The sequence below is a fragment of the Lynx rufus genome, unplaced genomic scaffold, assembly GCF_022079265.1.
Source record: "Lynx rufus isolate CCGP_SWC_20201006 ecotype Redwood Valley unplaced genomic scaffold, mLynRuf1.p SCAF_4, whole genome shotgun sequence".
NCBI lineage: Eukaryota > Metazoa > Chordata > Mammalia > Carnivora > Felidae > Lynx > Lynx rufus.
This window is the reverse complement of record NW_025814856.1, coordinates 144,167,865-144,194,397: the sequence shown is the minus strand read 5'-3', so window position 1 is coordinate 144,194,397 and position 26,533 is coordinate 144,167,865. Positions and strand designations below refer to the sequence as shown.

Genomic DNA, 26,533 nt, shown 5'->3' with positions numbered 1-26,533 from the left:
TTAGACCAATATATCCAGTTGATTGACAAAATGTCTATACATGTTAATTATAATAACTTTAGTGAGCTCTTGAGTCCATTCATTTATTGTATTTATTATTAGGCTATACAAGTGTGGAATGGAATAATTCGTCTTTATCAAGGAACGTAATTAATTGGCTGTAGGTTTGTACCTACAAAGCAAAGGACAAGAGGCTGCCACAAGAAGTGGCTTGTAGAGGTAGGGCCTAAATCTACTCATAACTTTTCATGGCCCGGGAAAGACCCTTTGCTATGGGAATGACTAGCATGGAAAAGTGGATAGAGGACACTAACATATACTGAGATGTTACTGGGCACATGGAAATAAAATGACAAATGAAAATAAACTGGTCCCTGCTCTTGCAGACCATTAATGACATTGTCTTAAAATCAGATAGGATACAGAGATGATTTTATTTTGTTTTTTTTTTAAACAAGGAAGCCTTTTTTTTTTTTCAACGTTTTTTATTTATTTTTGGGACAGAGAGAGACAGAGCATGAACGGGGGAGGGGCAGAGAGAGAGGGAGACACAGAATCAGAAACAGGCTCCAGGCTCTGAACTGTCAGCCCAGAGCCCGACGCGGGGCTCGAACTCCCGGACCGCGAGATCGTGACCTGGCTGAAGTCGGACGCTCAACCGACTGCGCCACCCAGGCGCCCCCAGAGATGATTTTAAAAACCACAAAGAGGAGAATGCCTTGAAAGGTTTTTTTTCCCCCTTGTTTATTTTATAAACAACAATTGATTTATTTGAAGAACATCGGAATATTCATTAATTCCGTGAGTAGGTGAAACTAGAAAAGGTGTACTTGGGTTAAAAGGTATTTTAAAGTCAAAGGTGTAAAATCTGTAATCCTAAATTACCTGCATCTATAAAAGGGGACACAGATTGTAGTTTTCATTTGATTGACTACTTGTAACAACACTCTGAGGTAGGAGGTCATTTCCTCTTATTCACCAATATAGACGCTGAGACCAACAGAGGTTAACTCATTTGCTGTAGTTAACAGAGCTAGTAAGTAGAGGGATTTCTATCGTAAATTTCATATTTTTCCTACTGTTTCATACTACCTCATAAAGACCAGTATAATCAAAATTCAAAATGTGGTGAGTGGGTTATTGTCCTTGAGTTTAGACACAAAGAGATCATGGTTGTGTATCATTTAGGATTATGTCCAGCTATAAGTAACAGGGAAAATAGCACTTGTTTAAACAAGACAGAACTTTATTTTTCTGTCTGATAAAATCCAGAGGAGGCAGTCCAGGAATGGTGCAATGGCTCTTCTTTACTCTGGCCTAAGGTACCTATGCTTTTTAATACTACTCTGTTATCTCTAGGGTGTTTTTCCTGGTTCCAGAAGGCAGGTAGAACTGCAGTTACCACATTTGCCTTTTAAGTGGCCAGATGGAGAAAAGGATGAAAATAATAGAGACAAAGGGTTCATATCCATGTCTTTTAAAAAATGTTCCTGAAAGTTACCACCCTGTACATTTGTTTACAATCCTATTGGCAGCTCTTTTTAGACACAGAGGAGTTTGGAAAATTAAGTCTATTCTGGTCAGCCACATGCCTACTAAAAATCATGAATTCTAATACTGTGGAAAAAGTGGTGAATTAGTACTGAGGTACAGCCAATGGTCTCTTCCCAGACAGCGTTGATGTGTGGTTGGGCTAGAAGACAAATAGAAGTCAAGATGTGAATGGCATGAGAGAGTAGAAGCCGAAATGCTCTTCTAAGAAAAGGTTGGCTCTGAAAGAGAGGGTGGTTTACCAAATGACTCCCATACCTGAGTCTGTCTCATTCGTAAAAGCATTTGATTGAAAGACTATCATAAAACTCACATATTAAAAATGACTACTTCATACAGAAGATGAGCACACAGGACTGTCATAGAAAGTCAAAGGCCAGATGTTTACCAAGTGCTTAGAGTCATGTTAAATGAGATAGGTCTATCCAAGGATCTGGCAACAGGTTTATATCTTAATATAAATTCATTATGTTGTACCTGGGCACATTCTTTTTTTGTTTAGACCTGAATTGTAATGCAAGACAGTTTGAGTAAGACTATAAAGCAAGACACAGTTTGGAGTGTTGGCTTTACAACTTACTATGTCTGTGACAATGGGCAGGCCTTTTAAACTTGAGACTCAGTTTTCTTTTCTGGAAAAACAATGGGAATAATATAACTTGCCTCATGGAGTTATTGCAAGAATTATGTAAGAACATATCCAATTTGTCTAGCATGGTGGTTGGCTCATAATAGAAATGAGAAATGTTAGGTCTCTTCCTCTCTGCTTCTAAAAAGAAGACTGTTTATGAACATTTATACACTTGAGCCATTATGTCTAAATGTTTCCTTTATCATAGCTCCCTGTTTCTATCCAAGTCCTTGATGGTAGTAACATAATTTGGGGAGTAAAAATAAACCACTGAGAACAGAATCCAAAAAGCAGATTTGTTAGAACTAAATTTAAAGAGCATCTCAGGCTATGATTTTCACATTGGTTCTAAATATATCAAATTTCTATTTATAATTTTTCGCACAAAATGTGTTTTGATATTCAAAGCATGCGATAAAAGTTTAAAGATGAAAATATTTTCAATTCTTTTTTGCATTTGCATGTATTGAAGGTTTAAAGATGAAAATATTTTCAAAAAAAAAATTTTTTGGCATTCATATACAGGAGTAATAATGAGAGATTCCAAAAGGTCATGCTCTATCTCTCAAGGTGAGACCAGGGCTTATGGCCAGAACAGACCCTTGGTGGTTAATTTGCTCCTTATGGGACCAGAATTCCACTTCTGTTTTGGAAAGTTTCTAGGTCTAGATAGGACTCACACTAAATCATGAGTGACAATTTAGTTTATATGTAATGCTTAAGGACATCACACTTTATATTAGTTAGATTAAAAAAAAATAAAGACTTGTCAAACAGATCTACTCCTTTTCCACCGTAAGGTAAGTTCCTAGTCAAAAGCTACATTTTTTTTATCTTAGGCAACAGTGTGTAGGAGTTCTGCTTAATAAATACTGATATTTTATTGTTTAGGGAGTGATGAAATACAGCCACAGTTTCCTGATTTATGAGGGTTTTGAAATGAGTACTTACCTCATCTTGGATCTGCTGTTTTAACACTGATGCAGTTAGTCTCAGATGGTCTGTTTTCTCTATTATGGAAATTATCCTACCAGCCCATGTGGAGAGAAGCAAGAAGCAAAACACCCTTACCGATATCTACCTTTTATGCACATTTATTTGAACATAAAAATAGAAGGCATAGCTTTTGTTTATTTGAAAAAAAGTTTTCCCAGTTGTACTTTATTATATCCCATATAGTTTCCTAGAGTGGCACTTCACAAAATGTTAAAAAGGGAAGGCTTTATGCACAGCTAATTGGGATTATCTTATGGATATGTCCTTCTTTGGAACGAAACTCAGTTCAGATTGGTTTAACAAACATTGATGTTAACCTAAGACAGATTTGGGCACCATGCTATGCCCAGTGGGTACTCAGAGGATGCAGAGCCAGCCCCTGTCCTTCATGAGGTTTCAGATGATTGAGAGAGAAAATAATATTTAGAAACAAGTTGTAAATCAAAAATGATGACTGAAAAATGAATCCTGCTGATTCACTAAATGCAGTCTGCAGCCTCTGTGTTTACTGATTCCTGATGAAGACTTGAAATGAGTGGACGGTCTGCATCCGTGAAGATGTCTGATAGAAGCAGAGGCTGATTGAATTAATTGGAAGGCAACAAGAGAGGTCATCTTGTCTGGTCCCTGTCCCTATGAAGGATGGCATAGAAACTCTCCCAGACAGATTGTGACCTGCTTTAATCAGCCACTGGCATTATACCCACGCCTGTGCTGTGACCCTTAAAATTGGGAAGAAAAGTGAAAGACCCAGTCAGTCACCCAGAGGATTGACCACATTGCACAGAGGCAATGATTGTTTTCCTTTTTCATCTGGGTGCTCCAGTATCACACACAGATGCCCTAAAATTTTCATTTAAAGAATATGCATCTTATACTTACGGTACTTCTGGTTTTCTTTTTTAAATTGAAATCCCTGTTATAAAGCCCTTTGCTTTTCTATTTTTGACACTTTCAGCCAAAAAACATGGTTCTTTGAATGCTGTTGGTTTTCACCGATAATCGTTTTTATGGTGGCATGAGAGAACGTTACGGTAACCCACACCTTCTTGTTATTCACTTCTTCTCATAATTGATTTAATTAATCTCTTTCAAGGCTTTCAATTCCTCATGGACAAAGCCACTTTGAGATACCCTCAAGGTTTACTTATCCTCGATGGAACTTAGTTACAAAGGAAGAGAAAATGCAGCTGAAAAAGGCAACATGATATAAAGGGAAGAATCGTGGAATTCGGTGGTAGGGTTCTGTTTCTAGCTGTGCCTCTTCATGATATGTCAGACCTGAAAAATCCCTCAATGTTCCTCTGCCTCAGTTTCAACATTTGTAAAATAAGAAGACTGGACTAGGTCAGTGAGTTTCAAACTCTCTTTGATTAGTGATTTATTGTGTATGGTAACCCGTACACAGGTGCCTTTGCAACTGTAATGACAGTTTCAAGAAACAACACTTCCCATTACTATGTGCAATGCACTGGTTTCTGTTTTCTAAAAATATGCTGTTTGTGATCCACTACAGTGATTTTAAAACCACTAATAGGTCATGTCATGAAGTATAAAGAGAGCAGACAGGATCATTTTGAAGATTGTTTTAATGCGAGCATTCCTATTTTATTAATTGCAAGTTTTCGGGTCTCATTGTATGTGTTCTTATAGTGGCATTATGTCATTGTTGACAAAATTTTAAGAGTGAGAGAGTAGGGGAGTGGGAAGGTGGAACTAGAGAGAGTGGAAAGGGGGAAAGTTCTGTTTTCCTGTGTGCATGCTGAGTGCAGACTGTCTTATTTACTGTTCATCTTTTTTTTTTTTTCCCAAAGAGAACGTCTGAGAGAGTATGATTAATGACTTGCAAATAGAATGACTGAAGCCAGTTGCTGACCGGTAACATAGTCTTGGAAATAATTCCTGGGCCATCTCTTTTCCCAGTTCCTGGGTTGTAGTTCACATCCTAGGGAGTTTGTAAATAATAATAGAAATAATGAACCCCAGGAGAAACCTTGACCTGGACTTACAAATGCCACAAATCAGGCAGGGTACATTCCTGATGCACTAAGGGAGCAGACAGAATTTTCAGGTGCAGGCGAGTGGGGTTTCCCTGGCCTATCTTAACAGGAACAAATCCACCATCTTCATCACCCATTAGGCAAAAATGTGATTATCTGGTGGGAGGGACAATATATTTCTGGCCTAGACAGCATCGTTGGTCTCATTGAGCAGCAGGGTCTGCCCAGATACATAAGCCAGAAACCTAGAAGTCACTCTTGGCAGCACCCTTTTCTTTAGCTCCATCCAAATCCTTTTAATTATGTCTCCTAATGTCTCAAATGCATTTATACTTCTCCATCTTCATCATCACCTTAGCCCGTGCCACCATATGCCCTTGTTCAGATTATGAAACAACCTCCCAACCAGCCCACTCTAACTACTCTTTCTTCCTTCCTGTCTTCTGATCCAGTGCTCTTTTTGAACTGGAAAGCCAATTATTTCACCTTCCAATGGCCTCCCACTGCGCATAGGAAGAAGACAGATTGATTCCAGGTAGCCTGCAAAGTCCCTTAATCTGCTCTACCCGCCTCAGGCCTCATCAGGAAGGCCACACTCCTTCCTGCCCAGCTCCAGCTACCTGGGCATTATTTCAGCCCCTCATACTCTTCTTACCCCTTTTACCACTAGGCCTTTGCCAGTGCTATCACCCTGCCTCTTGTGCTCCCCCTGCTTCCCTTTATCCCCTAATTCACAACCATTTTTCCATTAGATCTTAGCCCCAAGTGTCACTCCATGACATCAGCAATGAGGTGAGTTTTAGTTTACCATTGTATCTAGCTCAGTGCTTAATATATCACACAAGCTTACTGAATGATGATAATAAGGTAATAATAACAACATCCCCTTATACAGTATTTACTGTTTTCAGCACACTTTTCAGACTGCCTTATACAATTAACTCAATTATGACAACAATCCTATGGGAGAGGTACTTATTATTCCCATTTGACAGATAAGGAAACTGAGGCATAAGAGATTAGAGACTTTAAGTCCCATAACTAGTACATGGTGTTATGGATTTGAACCCAGGCAGACTGACTGCAGAGTGGTTGTTGCTAATCATTGAACTAAGTTGCCTCTTTCATATTTATTGAATGAGTATATGAATATATATCCTGGGTTCATGTTGGGATTTCTTTTGTTTGTGTAATTGGAAGAGTATTGCACGCTGTAGAAGCTTAAGTATGTTGTAGCCCCACAGAACAAATAGTTGTGTTTATTCACTATATAATGAGCTAGATGCCCTGCATTTTCTCACTTAATTCTCACTACAGCCATGCATCATAGGTATAAATTCCCATTCTGTGAGTAAAGAATAGGAGATTCAGGAAGGATCTCAAGTCTTGATCTGTTGATATCAGAACTCATGCTTTTTTGTGTGTGTTTTTCTTGTATTTCTTTGTGAGAGATAGAATTTAATCTGGGCCTTCTATGTTGCATAGAGTTTAAATAAGGGAAGAAGAAAATGTTGAGCATTAAGAATGAATTGAAACTTAATTATACCAAGATTAACCAGTTAAAAATAAAATGAAAAAATAAATTGTTTCATAAAGCTAGAAAACACAAAATATCGAGGGGTTTTATTTATTTTTTTTTTTAAATTTTTTTTCAACGTTTTTTATTTATTTTTGAGACAGAGAGAGACAGAGCATGAACAGGGGAGGGGCAGAGAGAGAGGGAGACACAGAATCGGAAACAGGCTCCAGGCTCTGAGCCATCAGCCCAGAGCCCGACGCGGGGCTCGAACTCACGGACCGCGAGATCGTGACCTGGCTGAAGTCGGACGCTTAACCGACTGCGCCACCCAGGCGCCCCTATCGAGGGGTTTTAAAAAGAAATGCATGAGTGACATAGGATTCCAAAAGGAGATTTGAATAAATGGAGACACTGTGTCCCCAAATGGGACACTTAATATTGCAGCTATTTCAAGTCTTCTGCAATTAATTTTAAAAACCAATACAATTCTAATAAAAGCTCCAGTTTTTTTGGAAGTAGCTTAAATAATTCTAAAGTTTATTTGTGAGAACTATCAAGAATTTCAAAAAATAAGAGTATTGATAGAACTTTCATGAACAGATGGTAGAGCTTATTATAAAATTACAGTAATTGTAACAAAAAGGTAGTACTGTATTGGCATGTCAAGAGACAAGTGGCCTAGAGCAGAAACTCCAGCCACATATCCAAGAAGGTATAAGAGTTTGATATGTGTTAAAAGTGACATTATATAAATTAATGGGGAAAAGAATATTCATTCAATAAATAGTGTGGAAGAATTGGCTCATAATTTGGAAAACAATGTTAGATCCCTACTTTGCACCAAATATCACATTGAGTATCAGAAAACAGTTAAATGCAAAACTTGAATCCATTGAACAAACTACAATGCAAGTATCAAAACCGTGCTTTCCTACAATACCGGGAAATTCTCACTATGGGTGAAGTGAATATAGCATATTAAATATATATACACAGAATCTTCTTAATTTTTAAAAATAAAGAGGGAAAATAGAGAAATCCTGCTAAGGACATAGATCACTATGCAAATCATGTTTAACATGGTGGGCTAATAAATATTCTTTATTTTCTTCATGATACTTTTTTCTCACATTTCTACTAATACTGATTAGCTTTTGAAATCAGAAAAAAAAATTTAAGGCAGATTCTAAGCCACATTTTAAGGTCTGCAATGACTATATAACATATTTTGGGGTGGGAGGGGGCATTATAAGTCCTGTCTGCTAAAGGAGATTTATGGAGGGAAAATTGGATTCTTCTATGGGAGAGTTTTAATATGCTTTCAAGAGAGAAACTCTGCTACTAACTATTGAGTTAACTCTGTCAATACTCTTGTACACTCTTGAATCAAAATTTGTTTCTGATATGCAGGATCTAAGATAATTATGTAGAGAAATGCAACTATCTGAATTTAATCAAATGCCTTTTCTTTGTTTGGGGACTTAGGGATATATCTATGAAATAATTTCCTCTTCTGAGCATCTTTTTTTAAAACTGGTTGTTTTGCCTGAAGATACACTCTTAATCTTAGTTGCCTCTTACCTTAGGTTTTTCAGGGTTTTAAAAACCCTAGGGCATTGCATGGAAAATTTAACACCTGAAGGGGACACCTGGCATGTGCCTGAAGCACTTTCCATTTCCTGCCAGGCACACAAAGGAGAGAAGTCATTGTGGGCTGCTGGAGCACTCTTCAGGGGTTGATTTACAAGTGTCTCGGATGTGTCCTCAGGCAGCTAAGAGCCTTCAGTTCTTGGGACTATATTTAAATTACAGAAGAAATAGAGAGCAAGTGACTTTCAGCAGAGGACCCTTATCTTCTCATTTTCTCTGCCGTTTGTAAATAGATAAGGTATTGGCTCAAATTAGTTCATTAGTCCAATACATCTGTTTATACAGGTCCTTGACAAAGCCTGCTGCAGAATGTACAAAGCAGAATCTTAGGTGTAGAATTCTCTTTTGAGCTTGATGTTACTTTCTCGGAGAAATCTGGCAGACACGTCCATGCATATACACTCTCACCTTCCAGAGCTAAAATATTCTATTAATTTTTATAATATTAATTTATAAGTTTTATTAGCTTTGGTTTTCACCACAAATATCTAATCATCTTGCTTATGAATTTCAGTTGTATTATGCCAATTTTATCTCATGTGTATGGCTGAAATCTATAAGCAAGATGAATTGTTTATACTTCAGAAAAATAAAGTTATATAAATCTATTTCCCCTTTTTGCATATTTTAATATAAATATTGCCATTTGTTAATATTTATTAGTATTTCTGTAAAAGTGTATATTATTTTATAATATTCTTTAATTCCTGTTCACTACTCTTTAAAGGTACACACACACACACACACACACACACACACACAACCTCTACCTGCTGCTTCACATAGGATACAAATCAATCATGGGTTTAATGGCTAGAAGTTAAGCAGAGAAGGGAAAGTTAAGCCCTAGTTGGAAGAAACAAAATTTCACAAAGAAGGAGGAGGTGTAATAGTAAATGGCCAAGGTTTTGAGTCAGACTTGACTACCATTTACTGCCGTAACTGTGTGATCTTGGGAGAATTATTCAGCTTTTTGAGGCTTAGTTCCTTTATTAAAAAAAGGAGTAATAATAATTTAGGATGAATGAGATGCTATTTGTGAAGGATCCTGTCCATCTTAATTATTTGCATCCTTTTACTATTCTGACCTTATTTCCCATAATTGGTTTCTTTAACCATTGGATCAAAAGAACTGATACTTTTCTCCTTCATGAGGAAATAGATTTGATATATAGCTCAAGTCTAAGAGGAATGAAAATGTAGTGACTCAGTTAACCAGACTGACAATACAGGTAAAGAAATCCAGGCTGACGTTTGGTATTTTGTTAGTGTGGAATTTCCAGGTCTCAATGGGAGCCCAGTTACTTGATATCCCAAACTGTTTTGAATCATTTTTACTGGTATTTTTTCACTCATACCATTATGCAATCTTGCAGTGATCTTAGTGAGTATAAAAAGAAACAAATAAAAGAACATACCCTAGGATCCAGAACCTTAGAACTGAAGGGACCCTGATTGATTATCTCGTTCAGTCATCTAATTTCTACTGAGAAGTAAACAAATGCCAGACAGTTCATAACTTGACCAAGGACACAAAGTCAGCGGGTCATTCTCTCAGAACTGGATTGCAGGTCTTTGACTTCTCATACCGTTGGTCTCAAGACAGTGCTGCAAATGGTACTTTACTCCAAAGCAACTTAAATTCTTGCAATGTCATAAATAAATGATCAGTCATATTACTGTTACATGATTACTCTAAACATTTGGATCTTTTGCTCTTTAAATAATTCAACAAATTTATATAAAGTCTATATACTCTGTTAGAGGATATAATAAATACTGCAGAGTATTAAAAATCAGTTATTTTAACTGAGGTCTTGATACAGTAGGAGAACTGTCACAAACAAACCTTGTTAACCTGATTTTCCAAATTCTGTTAATGCTGCCAGTGTTCTACTAGCTAGCCTCAAAACCCCTGGGTTGTTGATTGCCTTCAACCCTTACTCCCATATTTAATCAGGTGCCCAAATACTGTCAGTTTGACATCTGAAATATATTTTCTCTCATTATTTTTTCCCCTCCTGTTTCAACTTATATCTGCCCTGCCTCCCAGCTTGTATATCTGCCTTCAAATTACATTTGCTTCAATTTATTACACACATACTCCCAGAAACATTTTAAATATTGGTCATGGCTCTCTGTTTCCAACTGAACAATATTCAGTATTTAAGCATGGCATTAAAGATCCTCTAGGATTTGATCTGGAATGCTATATTTTTAAAAATTAAATATCAATGCTCCAGCCTAATTTGGTTTGACAGCTTACCTGAAGTTTGGAGGCTGAGAAAGAGGCATCCAGGAAGGAGTGAAGAGAGTTACAGAGTGAACATCTAAGTGAGTCCAGCGGTGGGAGAATTATGTTACATTCAAGGACCTACAGTGGAGCTGGGAGAGGCAGGGTGGTACAAGCAGAGGAAGCTGGAAAGATGGGGTGTCCCATCCCAGAGGTCCCTAGGGCAACTTTCCCAGCTGAAGGCCCAGGCTTCGTGAAGTTCAGGAATATGCCCAAGGCCAATTGCCTTGAGCCATTTAGCTGGAACCTGAATCTAGGTCTGCCCCACTGGCCAGTCTTCTTTCTCTGTAGCCAGCTGCCTCTCTCGGTCAGTTTGTCTTTCTGCCTCACCATGGGGCCCATGTTCTCATCTCCTGCAGTCTGGGGTTGCACACACTACATCTGTGAATCCTACTGCTTTGGAGATATTCCCGTATAATTGAATATGCTTGTGTTTCTAGCCCATCCTTCCCCCACTGTATCCTTGAAACCAAGTCAGTTTAAATTCAGTAAAACGTGTCTTATGTTGGCTGACTTGATAGCGACTCCTTGTGCCGTTCTTTCTGGTTCTCGCTGATTGTCCCTGGTGTGGTTCACTGATTTCAATCACCCACTGTGCAGTTAGTACATACATGTGAGGTATTAGGAAAGCTTGATGTAGGACATGACAGTCTTTTCTCTGGTGCATCAGGTAGCGAGGCATATGGGGTTGTTGTGGAATTCAGAATGACTTGTAAATCTGGTCCTACGTGCATAAATGTGTTCTTAGCAGCTCACAGATTCTCTTTTTCCTCCCGGCATCCTCTCAACAGTGACTGCAAGAAAACAATTTAATTCTTTAAGATAGTTCCTGCATACTTAAGAAAAAGTCAAGGGAGAAACTAAATAAATACTTTTTAACCTGCAAGTTTAGAATGTGGGATTATTTCTGCTAGGACTATAGTAAAAGATGAACCAATTGGATATTTGGGTTCTCAGGAATAAAACAACTGAGAGGACTTCCTTTTTTTTTTTTTTCTTTCTTTCTTCATTGAATCGACTGGTTTATTGGCTCATCATTACATTAACATACTTTCAGGAAAATGAAAATAACCCTAATTTCAATCTGTAAAACTAAACCATACCCTGAGAAATGAGAAATTTTTAGAAAACCAAGCTCAACAGCTATCTGTCAGTCAAAGAATTTAAAATTCATGTCAAGCTCATCTTAGGAACTCACATTGTCATAGATACACACTTTGCAAACGCGAGCAGACTTGCCTTTTCAAAACCAAGAAAATACACGGTGATGTTCAAAAGACCTTAATTGAGGTGCATGTGGTACTGCTTAGACCAGTAAGGACTTACTCTGTTGTCCAGGATCATGAGATACAGTCAGATGTTTTAGATTTCATTAATGAAAACATAAAACAATCTTGCTATAAAATTTATGAGGCTGACTTCATCTCTCACCATGCCAAAACTTTGCTATATGCTGTTAATTTTAAGCTACACACTAAAGCACATCACAACTTTACAGTGTTTTAAATAGATGGCTGACATATAGCCTTTGACAATATTTAGCACTTTATAGCAATACATTAGTGCTAACTTTAGAAACTATAGCATAATGAAACTTTACAGCCAATTAAGTTGATGAGTCACTGTCAGCCTCTTAAATTCCTCTTTAAGATGAATAAAAAAAGCAAATATAGGATGCAAGGAGCACACTGTAGCTCTTGTAAAATCTTTAAGTGTCGTCATGAAGTTGAAATGTTAGGGAATAAAAAAATATATTGTCTAAATGGCCCGGAAATAAATAAAATTATTTCTTTTAAAATTTAGAAATGGTGATAATGTTCAGTCTTTTAGTTTGTCACCATGTACTTACATAGATTGATGGAGTCTTACATGTTCATTGACTCCCTTGACAATGGTCGCTAGACAGCCTTCTGAACTTTTATTAAAAAAAAGTAGTGCAAAGTTGGACATATTTAATCTCCACCCATACTACTCATTTATAACTAGTTAAGGATAAATAGTTTGACAAGTGAAAACTTAAATACGTCCCTTTCATAATATGCATGGTATTTGAGAATTAATTATAAATCCATTATGTATGAAGTTGAAATTGTTTTAGGAAAAATCAAGCAAGAATATGCTAATAAATTAGGGTATCTCCATTAAAATTTATCAGGAAAGTATTGTATATAACTTTATCCCAATTATTGAATGTTGAAAAATATCTTTATAAATTGGTAGTGAGGTTGCAGTAGCATTAAATAAAATCATAATATGTTAAATCCAGAACTCTTTGGAATAGAGTAAATTTAAAAATATAAAACATTCATATACAACTATCTCTTACATGTATTGCATGGATTGTGAAAATTTTCCAAATTCTTTAATGTTCTCACAGCCATTTCTTTCTTTGAATCAATTTGGCTTGGGCATTTTTGCCATTTCTATGCCTGCTGTTCATACTCCACCCAGTGGTAATAGAGATAAAGAAATTCTCTCTTTTCTTTAAAGTACACAAAAGAAAACAAATCAGAAAAACAATGTTCACAGAAGTGTGGTGTGTGGTGTGTGTGTGTGTGTGTGTGTGTGTGTGTGTGTGTGTGTAGCAGAGGGATTTACAGAGCAGAATTACAAAAAACATAACCTGGAAATTTAATGCTACAGACTTAATGTGTCCCTTCCAAATTTATATATTGAAATTCTACCCCCTAATATGATGGTATTAGAATGTGGGGCCTTTGGGAGGTAATTAAGATTAGATGAAGTTTTGAAGATAGAGCCCTCATAAATGGGATTAGTACCCTTAAAAGAAGTCACCAGAGGGATGCCTGGTGGCTCAGTTTGTTGAGCCATGATCTTGATTTCAGCTCAGGGTCGTGATCTCAGGGTCATGAGATTGAGCCCTGTGTTAGGTTGAGCATGGAGCCTGCTTAAGATTCTCTCTCCCCATCGCTCTCTGCCCCTCCCCCACTTACTTGCTCACATGCACATGCACTTTCTCTTTCTCTCTCTCTCAAAAAAAAAAAAAAAGTCAACAGAAGTCTGTTCTCTTCCATGTAAGGGTATAATAAGAAAATGGAAAATGGCTGCCTGCAACCCAGAAGACACCCTTCACCGGCTGTTACCCTGAGTCTGAACTTCTAGCCTCAAGAATTATGAGAAGTAAATTCTGTTGTTTATAAGCCACCTGGTCTTTGGTATTGTTATTGCAGCTTGTACTAAGGCAGTTAGATGTCTGTATTTGCAAACTACAGATTAGTCATGTCCCCACATTGGGAGATGCTGATTTGGTAAATCTGGAGTGACCCTAAGGAATCTGCACGTAAGAAGATAATCAAAAAGTGAACAACTGCTCTGGATGCATATCTTCATTTCCAGTTATTAAATCAGTGATGCAAAATAAATGAAACTGGGATCTTCTTATAGACCTAAGGACCTACCCTCAAAGTAGTTTTTTCCATCTTGTATCATTACGTTTCTGTGTCATTTTGCCTCTTTTTTTCAAAAGCAACCATGCTGGTCTACATAGGACTATCTAGGGTTTGGTCCTGTATCCTGAGACCAACCTCAATTCTGGACTAACCAGAGCGGCTGGTCACCAGATAAGATCATTAAAGAAATAACTGCATTTTTTTGGTTCCTGTGACCATTCTTCAATATTTATTTATGAATTGTCTACTTTGTGGTTAAAACTACAGGAGAGAAATTTTTAGCAGAAGCTGAAAGGGCTGTTTTCATAGGTCACTTAATGACATTCTGGACATAGCAGTGCTGTCCTAGTACCCAGGAGACAAAGTGCCACACAGAGACAGAGAGAAGATAGTGCTCCCACACCTGCACGGATCTTAGTTTAGATCATACAGCTAATGCAGGTTGAAGGAATCAATATACCTTTTGGCACCTTGTACGTGCTCTTTGTGAGAACTGATCTTTCCTCACTGCTTCCAAACTTATATAACCCTCAATTGGAGGTTTTAGGGAAATGAAGTAATTCCCTATAATGATAGCCTGGTTTTAGATCTATTGAGATTGACATAGAAACAGACTACATAGAAATATGATAGGCAATTGGAAATGTGGGCTAGCAGTTAGCTGACAGGAAAGTCCTAGAAAACTAATTTATCAGACTGCTAGAGTCTATTATGAATTAAATTGATTACTATAAGTTGATCTAATGTTTTGGACTCTAAAACCAACCTTTTTGAATTCAAATATATATGTCTAGACCATAGAAATAGTAATAGTTAAGGTGTTGAAAATGAATGGATTATGAGGTTGGACAGAAAAAGGGGACTCAATCTTGGGGAATGTAAAATTGAGTCATCAAAAAAATCTGAACAGACTTGTCTAAAAAGGAGGAACAGAATTCAGCATTAGGACAGACTGCAGAGAATAGGGAACCAACCAACAGCATCTAAAGGATTAGCATGTAACAAGTGATTAAGACCAGAAGAAAAGATGTTCAGTGATTAGATGGATAGATTGAAGGAATTGACTGTCACATTTATCTACAAGAAAATTAGTGGTTTTATCAGACTATAAAAACCCAAATAGAGGGGCGCTTGGGTGGCTCAGTTGGTTAAGCATCTAGCTCTTGATTTCAGCTCAGGTCATGATCTCATGGTTCATGGTTTGTAAGTTCGAACCCTACGTGGAGCCCCACATCAGGCTCTATGCTGACAGCATGGAACCTGGTTGGGATTCTCTCTCTCTCTCTCTCTCTCTCTCTCTCTTTCTCTGCCCCTCCCTGCTCATGCTCTTTCTCTCTCACTCTATTTCAAAATAAATAAATAACCATAAAAAGATAAAGAAAAACCCAAATATAAAACAGCCATTTTAATTCAGCTGACTAATTAGTCTTAAGAAAAATATTTGTTGAACTTAAAGACTACTTATTTTTTAAAGGTTACCAAGTGACCTCCATGGGAAAGTTTCAAGTGTTTGCTTTAGGTCTCTCCAAGCGTTAGTGGATGTATAAAGTTTGGTAGGGTATGGAAGTGCTGGGAGATCCTTTTTGGTTCTGACCTCAATATCATTTCTGTAATTTTTTCTTGGGCACATTCGTGCCATTCACCATACTTTTCAGGGGAATGAATGAATATTGGGCTCCAAGTCTGAGACCTGGGAAGGCTTCCATATCTGCCCTCTGTGCTCAAAGTGAACTTCTCCTCCTCCATGAGTCTCAGTTTCCTCATCTTCAAAATGAGAATGTTGGATTATAACTAATTATACATTATCTGATTTTAATATCAAATTTACATTCCATTTTAAATTGTAAGCTTTTATTAAATATTAAATGATAAACACCATGCTAAAGGCAATCCCCAAAGCCAATTCTCAGCCTTAAATATGCCCAAACACAGGTACAATTATTCTGAATGACAATTAATTTGAGAGCTCTACATCCTTTTAACAGAAAATTAAAATAGGAAATTGATGAGGATTTAATGTACAGCATGGTCACTATGGTTAGCAATACTGTATTGTATACTTGAAAGTTCCTATGAAGGAAAGAAAAGGAAAGGAAAAAACAAGGGAATAAAAGGTTAGTCTATTAGGTAGTAGATATGTTAACTAACCTTATTCTAGTAATCATTTCTTCTTGAACTGAGTTCAAGAAAAAAAGTTAAGTTGAATGATTCTTCTAAAGATAGGTGGGTTACTTAAGGAAATAGTGTCATTTAATATATACAAAAAGGGCGCCCAAGTAAATGAAGCACATTCAAAACGAGAACAGATATGGGAGGAGGGAAAAAAGACCTTACTTTGAGACACTAATTAAATGATGATCCTAGAATTGAAGTAGATGAAAAGGACAAAGTCTGCACATTTTACTTAAAAGATCAAGTCACAACCAGAATGTTATGTAATTATTAGAATGTACAATGCAATAGGACTCAATAAGGTGGAAATAAAGATAATGAAACTATATGTTTTTATTTAGTTAATATCTTTTTGTTGCTAATGGAATAGTTTCTGTTCTTTCCAAATAAAAAATTCAATACCCAGTTTAAAAGCCTGACTCAGTAAGTATAGGATTAAAATAATTGGGAGTAAAATCAAATAGTTGTGTCTCATTAAGTGTGCCTCATATGTGGAAATCTTAGCCCTAATGCCATATTTTAGTGGATCTAACACCAATTGATGGTTTTTTTTTTAATTTTTGCAGGGCTGGAGAGAATTGCGAGGGATTCATCTTATGAACAGGAAGGAAAGGTCCAATTTGTAATTGATGCAGTATATTCCATGGCTTATGCCCTGCACAACATGCACAAAGATCTCTGCCCTGGATACATTGGTCTCTGCCCACGAATGAGTACGGTGGACGGGAAAGAGCTACTTGGTTACATTCGGGCTGTCAATTTCAATGGTAAGTGACAACTTTTTTTTTGTCATTAAATACTTTAGAAGTGACAGAATCTGTCCCCTCCCCCCACTAAATATAGAAGACACACAGAGTGGAAAGCACAGGATTAGAAGCAGTTCCCCTTTTAATCAGAAGTGTGAGTTTTTCCACCTGCTTTTAAATCTCAAACATATTTTCTGTGCTCCTGAAAGAAACATTAATCTGCTCCTGAAGGAAGCAGAAGTTAAAAATAAGCCTCTATCAATCAAAATATTCTACTTAAATATCACTATTTCAGAAATAACTTAGGAGACTCATTTGGAACCATTGACAACAGATTAGATTTCTTTTAAAATGTTTTGTTTGTGTCATTATTAGAGAAGGAATTGTAGATATTTTGTTTTGAAACTGATTTTAAGCTTTTTAAACAGTAAGTTGACCTGAGGAAAGTAGATGATTTGGAGTGGCTATACGTTTACATTCTAAAAGTGCCATGTTAAGTTTCTGCATTTTCTCTTTCCTTGTATCACTTTCAATGATTTGGTCAATTTAAAGCAATGAGCTGCATTGTGTAAGATAGAACCACATACAACGCAGGGTAGATGGGATTTGCCTCCTGCTGAAGCAGAAATGCTGCTTTCTGTAAGTGTCACAGAAACTGATACAGAATATGCTGGACCCATAGTATTCGGCTAAGAATAGCCAAATGCCTGTCTGAAGTGATGGAATTATTGAATGCTGCTGCTCTTTCATGAAAGTTGTAATGGTTGCTGCCCATGATTTTGACCATTATTTTCAAATGAAATGTTAGAATGCTCTGAGCTGTCTAATTCTTTCTGTTTGGCTGTAATCCACACAATGGACATGCCTCCGAGCCATGCATGGCGCTGCACTGTCCATCATAATACACTCCAGTGACCTCAGCTGCCAGCCTTTCTCAAAAAAGCACAAGGTCATCTTCAATTTAGAATTCAAGTGGAAACTTCTTCTTTTGCTTTGTGCAGGCAACATGAGGCAAAATTTGGTTTACATTCAACACAGACTATCCTCGTTTTCAGCAGAATTTTTGTGAGACATTACATAACCATCCTTTTGTTATGAATATAAATATTAAGGGAATTTGAAAATAATTTTCTTGCAATTATAAAACTGGGCAAAGGAGGGGTATTGTAATGCAAGGTTATTTATCCTTACATGAGGTTGGGAACACTCCATTTATCCATGTAGTTAGGAGGTGTGAAGAGGAACGCAAATGAATGTTTTCCTCAATAACTGAAGCTCACCTCCAGACGATGGGAAAATCTTTAAAGAAATACCAGATTAAAGTATTTCAAAGGTAAATTACCAGCTTCTCTCTTATCTTAATCATAGATAAAAGCCAAACCCTTCCTTGATGACTTCTATTATTATACCATACTGTAATATAATGATGCTATTAAAGACTATTAAAAACATCTTAAAGCCTAATGATTATTAAGACAATTTGCCTCTAGACTTCAGTGATTTCTGAGTTCTTCTGTCCACTTTTTAGTCTTTTCCCCCCTTTCACCTTACCAAAGTGCTGTTTTTGTGATTGTTTTGGGGGCTGATCTCTTCCATAATTTGCTTCTTTCAACCTACTACGGACAGAGAAGTACATATAAAATTTCATTAATTTAGTCGAGATGTATTCATTGAGCATGTAGACTGTGTTAAGCATTCTGATAGGTGCTAAAGATACACTACTAGTAGTCAAAGCAGATATGAGATTTAGAATTTCTTGGGGGAATTTAGATGTGAATCAGAAAAGCACACAAAGGGATAGTAATATAATCTGTAATGAGGGCTAAAAGTAGAGGTGTGCTGAACTGAGAGTTTGTAATAGGGAAACATCCCTCCCTAGTCTAGGGAGTTGGGGACAGGTGAATCTGAAGGAAATGAGTGTCAGAGAGAAGAGTAAGATAGAGCATGAGAGGTCTTATAGGCCATTCTTTTTTTTTTTTTAATTTTCTTTTTAACATTTATTTATTTTTGAGACAGAGAGAGACAGAGCATGAACGGGGGAGGGTCAGAGAGAGGGAGACACAGAACCTGAAACAGGCTCCGGGCTCCGAGCTGTCAGCACAGAGCCCGACGCGGGGCTCAAACTCACAGACCGCGAGATCATGACCTGAGCGGAAGTCGGCCACTTAACCGACTGAGCCACCCAGGCGCCCCTTATAGGCCATTCGTGAGATTTGTTCTTCATCTTGAAGCAACAGGAGCCCACCGAAGCATAATAGAATTGTGTCTGATATAAGAGTAAGTATACTCCAGATGTGAGGATCACATAAAATACATGAATTTTAGTGTATGAACTTAAAATAGAATCTCTTTGAGCTCCCTGGAGATTTGTTTTGCTAATGGCTTGAAACTTGTCTGTATTCCAATAACTGATGATACAAGGTAAGAGACTTGAGCATACACAGATTATCATGGATTATATAATCCTTCTGAGCTTTAGTACTTTTCAGGGAGTTCAAAATGTTTTTTTTAACATTTATTTTTTTTTTTTGAGAGACAGAGACAGACTGTGAGTGGGGCAGGGGCAGAGAGAGAGGGAGGCACAGAATCTGAAACAGGCTCCAGGCTCGAGCTGTCAGCACAGAGCCTGATGCAGGGCTCAAACTCACAGCCTGTGAGATCATGACCTGAGCCGAAGTCAGATGCTCAACCAACTGAGCCACCCAGGTGCCTCGGGAGTTCATCAATTTTTAAATTTCATTATTGGCTTATCTGTTAGTGTTCACTAATTATTAATTCCCAGCCTGTTTATGATAAAAAATATATACAAGGTGGTTCAAATAGAAGTATACTATCTATCTATCTATCTATCTATCTATCTATCCCCTTTAAGGAGGAAGAAAGAAGTATGGTAACCAGAATACAGGACTACATCAGGTTCTGAGCTTCCAAAGCAGCCAAAATATAAAGAGACATTCAGTGGGATACGTAACTGTCATTATGTGATGGAAACAAGCCTACCTATTTTTTAAGAGAGAATTAATTCTCTTGGAAACTATTTCTAAATGAAATGTATCATATGGGATTTTAACAGCCTCATAAACAATGTTATTTAACAAAATTTTACTGCAAAAGCAGAAGCTTTCTCTTTGGCTGTTTTGTACTTATACCCACAATCAAAGCCAAGAATGTAATGCTTCTAACACTGAAGGGTATTTTATTAAAAGAGTTTTCAGGAGGAGGGAGATAATCTTTGATCTAGATTTGCAATTCTTTCAAGCTCAGATGATATGGGGATTACCATATTCTATTAAGAATAAATGAAGAGCTTTTCCCTTATAATATGCTTTTCAAACTCTGTCTTCAAAAGAATGCTACTCAGAAGTCTAACATTTCAGCCAGTCAAAATAAGAACCACGGGGTTGAAGGAGAAGCCATAATCTTGGACTCTCCACTTCCCCTAGTGCTACTTGCCTGTCCTAGAGGTACTTTGAAATGTACCAATAGCTACATGGAGTGCACATCAAATCCACAGACTGAAATATCCTTTTTCTTCACAGGGCTTTCATAGAAACTGAAAGTAGACACCTAGAATGTGTGCTGGGAACTTAGCTAACAACTATTACATAACGCTGACTGAGTGGTTTGTGTTAGTGATGGTCAGTGTTCTCACCTAGTGAGATAGCCAACTCACTTCCCAAAGCCTGGAAGTAGGAGGGGAACCTTGGCCAAACCCCAGGTTCCTTGAGATCAGTTTTGAATATTCTGAAGAGTTGAGAATGTACTTGACTAGACCCAGAACTGCTTACTGTACATGACAACAAAAAATTACTACATAATAAAACTATTCTTAGCATAGCTATTACCAGTTGTCAAAGAATGAGCTCTGTAAGGCAACTGTCAATTTTGTCTAGTGTAGCCTTCCAGGTTTTCTGTCAGGATCACTGAGCTACAAAATGTACTCTCAAGTTATTTAAAAAACTGACCCATTGGATGGAATTATTTAGTAATGCCCCTTTCAATATTGGATAATGTCTACCCTAAAGTGTAATTTCTGAGTAGAAAAAAAAATTGTTGTTAAACTGGTTCTTTCTGGCATTAATGAAATATTAAGGCAAGTTGCTTTTCATGGTTCCTTTTAATTTGAGACTGTAAAACACTGTCATTGGTATGAAGGGAGACTCTTCTTCCAGTTGGAATAGCAGGAGGTGAAGGACCCAGAATAGCTGGATGCTGCACAGACCATTGGTATAAAATTAAAGGGAACTGTTTAAAACTCAGTCTTGCTGAGATTGTAACCTTGTGTGTGGTATGCCTAATTAAGCAATGGTTTAAAGATACTTGGTTTAAAAGGTCATGCTTCTTCCAGTCTATTGTTAACTGAGAACATAACAATCATCTTGGAATTTCGAATGATGAATGATTAGTATTTCAGGCCAGAATGATTCTAAACACAACTAGTTAAGGGTGAAAACCCTTAGTAAAACTATTAAACTACAAAGTACTATTTCCATCAAAGACTTAAACAACAATGGTGGTTTAACTGAATTTAATCACTCAAACTGATATTTTCTCATCAACAGAAAACGTGAGCCATATTCTGCATGTGTATTTTAAGTACATTCTGAGTCATAGCATATCTGTAATTACTCATGTGGTTGTTACAACTTTTCTCAACCTATCCTCTGTACTCAGGGAGCCAGAGGGAAACAAAGATCTGCCTTTTGGATTACTTTTATTGCTACCATTTGAACAAAACACTGTTTCCATAAATTTTTAAATCCAAAGATTTATCAAAAGAAAAACACAAAATAAAGAGAGGAGTTCAGATTTTTCAGGAACTTAAGCAACGATGTCAATTCCTTCCGTCTGGTCTATAGGCAATAAAATATTGATACTTACATCTTGTATAGAATCAGGGATTTTTCTGTTGCCATGAGAACCTTATTTATCGTAAAGAAAAAGTGTTTGATAGAATTCCAGTGGTATCTCCTAACTCCTTTTCTCTGTATTTGAGCTCACATCAGGGGCAGGGCAGGCACAGCGGCATACTAATCAGGAATCTTTGATTGTAGGTAACAGAAGCCCCTTAAACTTGCTTAAGCTAAAAGAAAGAATTTATGGGGCGCCTGGGTGGCTCAGCCGGTTAAGCGTCTGACTTCAGCTCAGGTCATGATCTCACAGTCCGTGAGTCCTAGCTCTGCATCAGGCTCTGTGCTGTCAGTTCAGAGCCTGGAGCCTGCTTCAGATTCTGTGTCTCCCTCTCTCTCTGCCCCTCCCCCACTCACGCTCTGTCTCTATCAAAAAAAATGAATAAACATTAAAAAAAATTAAAAGAAAGAGTTTATGAAGGTATGTCAAGAAACCCCATGGCTGAATACAACAGGGCCTAAGGAAAGGACTGGTTATAAGAGCTAAAAGCTGGCCAGAAATCCTAACATCTCTCTGTCTGCTTTGTTTCATTCTGTTTATGTTGGTCTTCCCCATTTTTAGGTCCATAGGGTAGGTAGCTGAAGGCCATCTACATTTCTAGAATGTAGCAGCTATTTCTTCAGGGCACCTGCTAAAATTAACATGTACATATTTCTAAGTCCCAATTCTAACTTCTTGGAACCTTGAATCTCATTAGCCATACTTAGGTTGGATGTCAGATTGGTTCCAAATTATCAAGGAGCAAGTAGGACAGACTTGGTTGTCCTGGGGCACTCTCCATGGTTGAAATATTTATTTCTAAATCCCAGTTATAACTTCTTGGAACCTTGAATCTCATTAGCCAAACTTAGGTTGGATGTCAGATTGGTTCCAAATTATCAGTGGCAAGGAGCAAGTAGTGCAGACGTGGTTGTCATGGGACACTCCCCGTGGTTGAAAGGGACATTTGGGAACTTTCTATAAGTGACTTATGGGGAAAAGTTGAGCAAAGTGAGCAGAGAGGTGAAAACCTGATAGCGGTGATGCCACTGCGATCTCAGAATCTCATTGCTTCTTTAAGGGTGTGTTTTTTTGTTAGGCTAGAGGAGACACAGTTAAGAATCACATAGAATCTGTGAGAATCTGAGAGAAGAATCGACTCTGGAATTTTGTAATGCTAGTCTTTGTACTGTGGTTGAATTTCCTGACATGAAGAAGAATGGTCAGCTTCTCTGAACTCACCACTGAGATGGTGGTCTAACCATTTCAGTGCTCAATATTCTAAGGAAAATATGTGAACACTTGCCTGATTACAGAGACTAGGATAGAGGTGGAATTTACCAGCGTCTTATTTCTTTTTTAGAAACCTTATTGATTTCAGGTACTTAATGCAAATTTCTATTACAATATTGAGTGTCTCTGAACACTGTAGTCTGATTCTGAAGCAAATTTGTTTGCATAAAATACCTTTAAACTATCTAAAAGAAATAAGTATGACTCAATATTAGGAAGTGTACTATAAACACACTAATAGGTTAAATAAGACAATGATGAATATCTCCTAAGATTCTGTAAAGCTATTTGATTAAAATACATCCCTCATTTCTGTTAGAAACACAAAAACATTAACTAGTAATGGAATAAGTGTTTAACATGATAAAGTTAGACTCTTAGACTTCAACCAATTATATACTTATAGTTGTTATTACTATTAAAGAAATGGATTATTCCTATTACCACTATAATTAATATTCTATAAATTTTTACCAAAGTGATAAAACATGAAACAAAAATAACAAAGATGACTACTAAAAATGAAAAAGTAGTAGTATGATTATTTTCAAATGATTCGATCTTAAGGCAAGACACTGAAAAATATATTAGAGGTACTTACTTCAGGAAGATGATCAAATAAAAAATTAATATTAAAAACCTGAAGAGCATTCCTTTATACTAGTAAGAAATCATTGACTAATATGTGGAAAATGAAACTCTGCTTCCTTTGCAAAAATATTTAAAATACTTTGCAATAAATTGAACCAAAAAATATGAAAGACCTATATGAAGACAACTTTATTGAAAGACATTCCTTGTTTGTAGACAGAAAAACTAATTATAAGAATAATGTTAAACTTTTCTGAGTAATCTGTATTCAGGCTTAGTATAATTTCAACCAAAATGACAAAGGAGTATTTTCTGGAATTTGAAATAATATTTAAAATTTTAATTGTGAGAATAAATTAATAAAAATAACTGAAATGATTTTGAAGAGAAATTTATTTCTACCAACATTTCATATTTAACCCTAATGATAAGCTATAATAATCAATCCAGTATGGACCGAGTGCTGAATAGGCTTATGGTATATGGAACCAGACAGAAATAACCAGAAATATATAATGATAATAAATAAATCAGTTTACACATATATATGTACATATTTACATATGAATTTATGATGTGATAAAGATGAAAAAGGGAAAGGACATTTTATTCATTGAGTATCAATTTACAGTAAGATCAAGTGAGATGATTCCTCCACATAAGAGTATTATCCACGTGGAACTTATTTTATTTTTTATTTTTTAAAATGTTTATAATTTACTTTTGAGAGAGAGAGCTCACACATGTGCGTGTTTGTGCGCAAGAAGGTGAGGAACAGAGGGAGAGGGAGGGAGAGAATCTTAAGTAGGCTCCACATCCAGTACAGAGCCTGATCTGGGGCTCAGTCTCATGGTTGTGAGATCATGACCTGAGCCGAAATCAAGAGTTGGATGCTTAACTGACTGAGCCACCCAGGCACCCCAGGATTTATTTTAGACTTCAGTGAAAAAGAAGCAAAAGAAAAAAATAGAAGACAGTCCATTAGATTTGAATGGGGAAGCTTTTTGAGTTGGACAGTGAAGGAAATTATAACAGGAAAATAGACATGTTTGATTTAGTAACATTTTAACACTGTCAGATGTTAAAAATGATCATAAACACAGTTTTAAAACAGAATATAAAGTAAGGCATATATTTGGGTTATTGTGTCAAAGGATAATATCACAAATATAAAAAGAGCCACCAATGATGACATCTTGAAGAAATCAGTTGGCAAAACTCGTAAACATTAGTAAACATTTGAAGAAATGTTAACCTTCACTAGCAATCAAATAAAGAACATATAATCAACATTAAAATATTGTTTTCTACCTATCAAGTTTACAAAGACTTGAAAATTATAATAGTAATTATCAAAAGGTAATTATATTGGTTCTTCCAAATATGCTTGGTGAGGGTGGTATTAGTGTAATTGTTTTTCAGAGAGTATTTGCTCAGCACATATCATTACTTCTAGAAATACATTCTAAGGAAAATATTTGAAATAATTGTATTTACAAGGATTTATTAAAAAACAAGAAAGCCAAATCACACTTTTGTTCTGTTTCTAATTGAATCCACCAACAATATGTCACATAGAATCATATTCCTGTCATATTCCCAGGCTTTTATCTGAGCTCTGCCATTCACTTTTCTTCTGTGTTGTGAACTTATCTTGACCTCTTAGCTTCACCTTTTAAATAGAAGGATTATCCTAAAATATTCTAATCTTTGAAATCTCTTCCAGCTCTAAATTCTCTACATACTCTTAAAGGTAAAGATATTTTTAAAACACAGATGTCTATCAGTGTTCTTATTGTTGTCTTTTTTTGTTGTCACATATACTCATTTTCATCTTTATGAATCATTTATTTATTCAACTACATTTTATTAGTAATCTTATAAGGTTTGTAATAAAAGAGTTCTGTGTTAGACATCAAGAATACAAGCAAAGACTAAGAGGCGCCTCGGTGGCTCTGTCAATTAAGTGTCCGACTTCAACTCAGGTCATGATCTCACGATTTGTGGGTTCAAGCCCCACATTGGGCTCTGTGCTGACAGCTCAGAGCCTAGAGCCTGCTTCAGATTCTGTGTGTGTCTCTCTCTGCCCTTACCCTGCTTTGCACTAGTCTCTGTCAAAGATAAATAGGTAAGTTAACAACAACAACAAAAAAGAATACAAAGACTAATGAAACATGGTTCTATATGTTCTCAGATGTCATAATGTAACAGAGGAGGGAAACAAACATGTTACCAACAAAAATTCAATTTGGTAAGTGATATGATAAAGGCATGAGCATATAAGAACCCAATGTAAAGCTGAGATTAGGAAAATATATAAGGAGAGCCTCAAAGAGTACAACACATCTGGTTTAAATTTAAACACAGATGGAAAGTGACATTTCTTAGGTGGACAAAATGGGGAGAAGGCATTCATGGCAGTCCATCAACTGATAAATGGGTAAAGATGTTAGATATATATATATAAAATATTACTCATCCATAAAGAAGAATGAAATCTTGCCATTTGTAATGATATAGATAGAGCTAGAGAGCATTATGCTAAGCAAAAATAAGTCAGTTATAGAAAGACAAATACCATATGATTTCACTCATATGTGGAAACAAAACAGACAAAATAGAAGTAAGGAAAAACATGCATTCTAAAAAAGCTGAGCATCTACAGTGTAAGAATTCAAGAGTGTGGCATGAGAGCAGCCTGGAAATGACCAGATGAGCTTGCTCTTGTTTAGAAATCTCTGTCATTCTAGTGTTTGAAGGTGACACAGCAGGCAATAGGAACCTGAAGCTT

General features: G+C 36.6%; 1 protein-coding gene across 1 annotated transcript in view; it reads left to right on the top strand.

Annotated features, from left to right (window-relative positions):
* GRM8 (glutamate metabotropic receptor 8) overlaps window positions 1-26,533 on the top strand; it is a 759,669-nt gene that overhangs the window by 461,966 nt on the left and 271,170 nt on the right. The window contains exon 6 of the mRNA XM_047096173.1: window positions 16,789-16,989. Within this exon, the coding sequence (XP_046952129.1) occupies window positions 16,789-16,989 (201 nt within the window). The remainder of the gene's footprint in view (window positions 1-16,788; window positions 16,990-26,533) is intronic.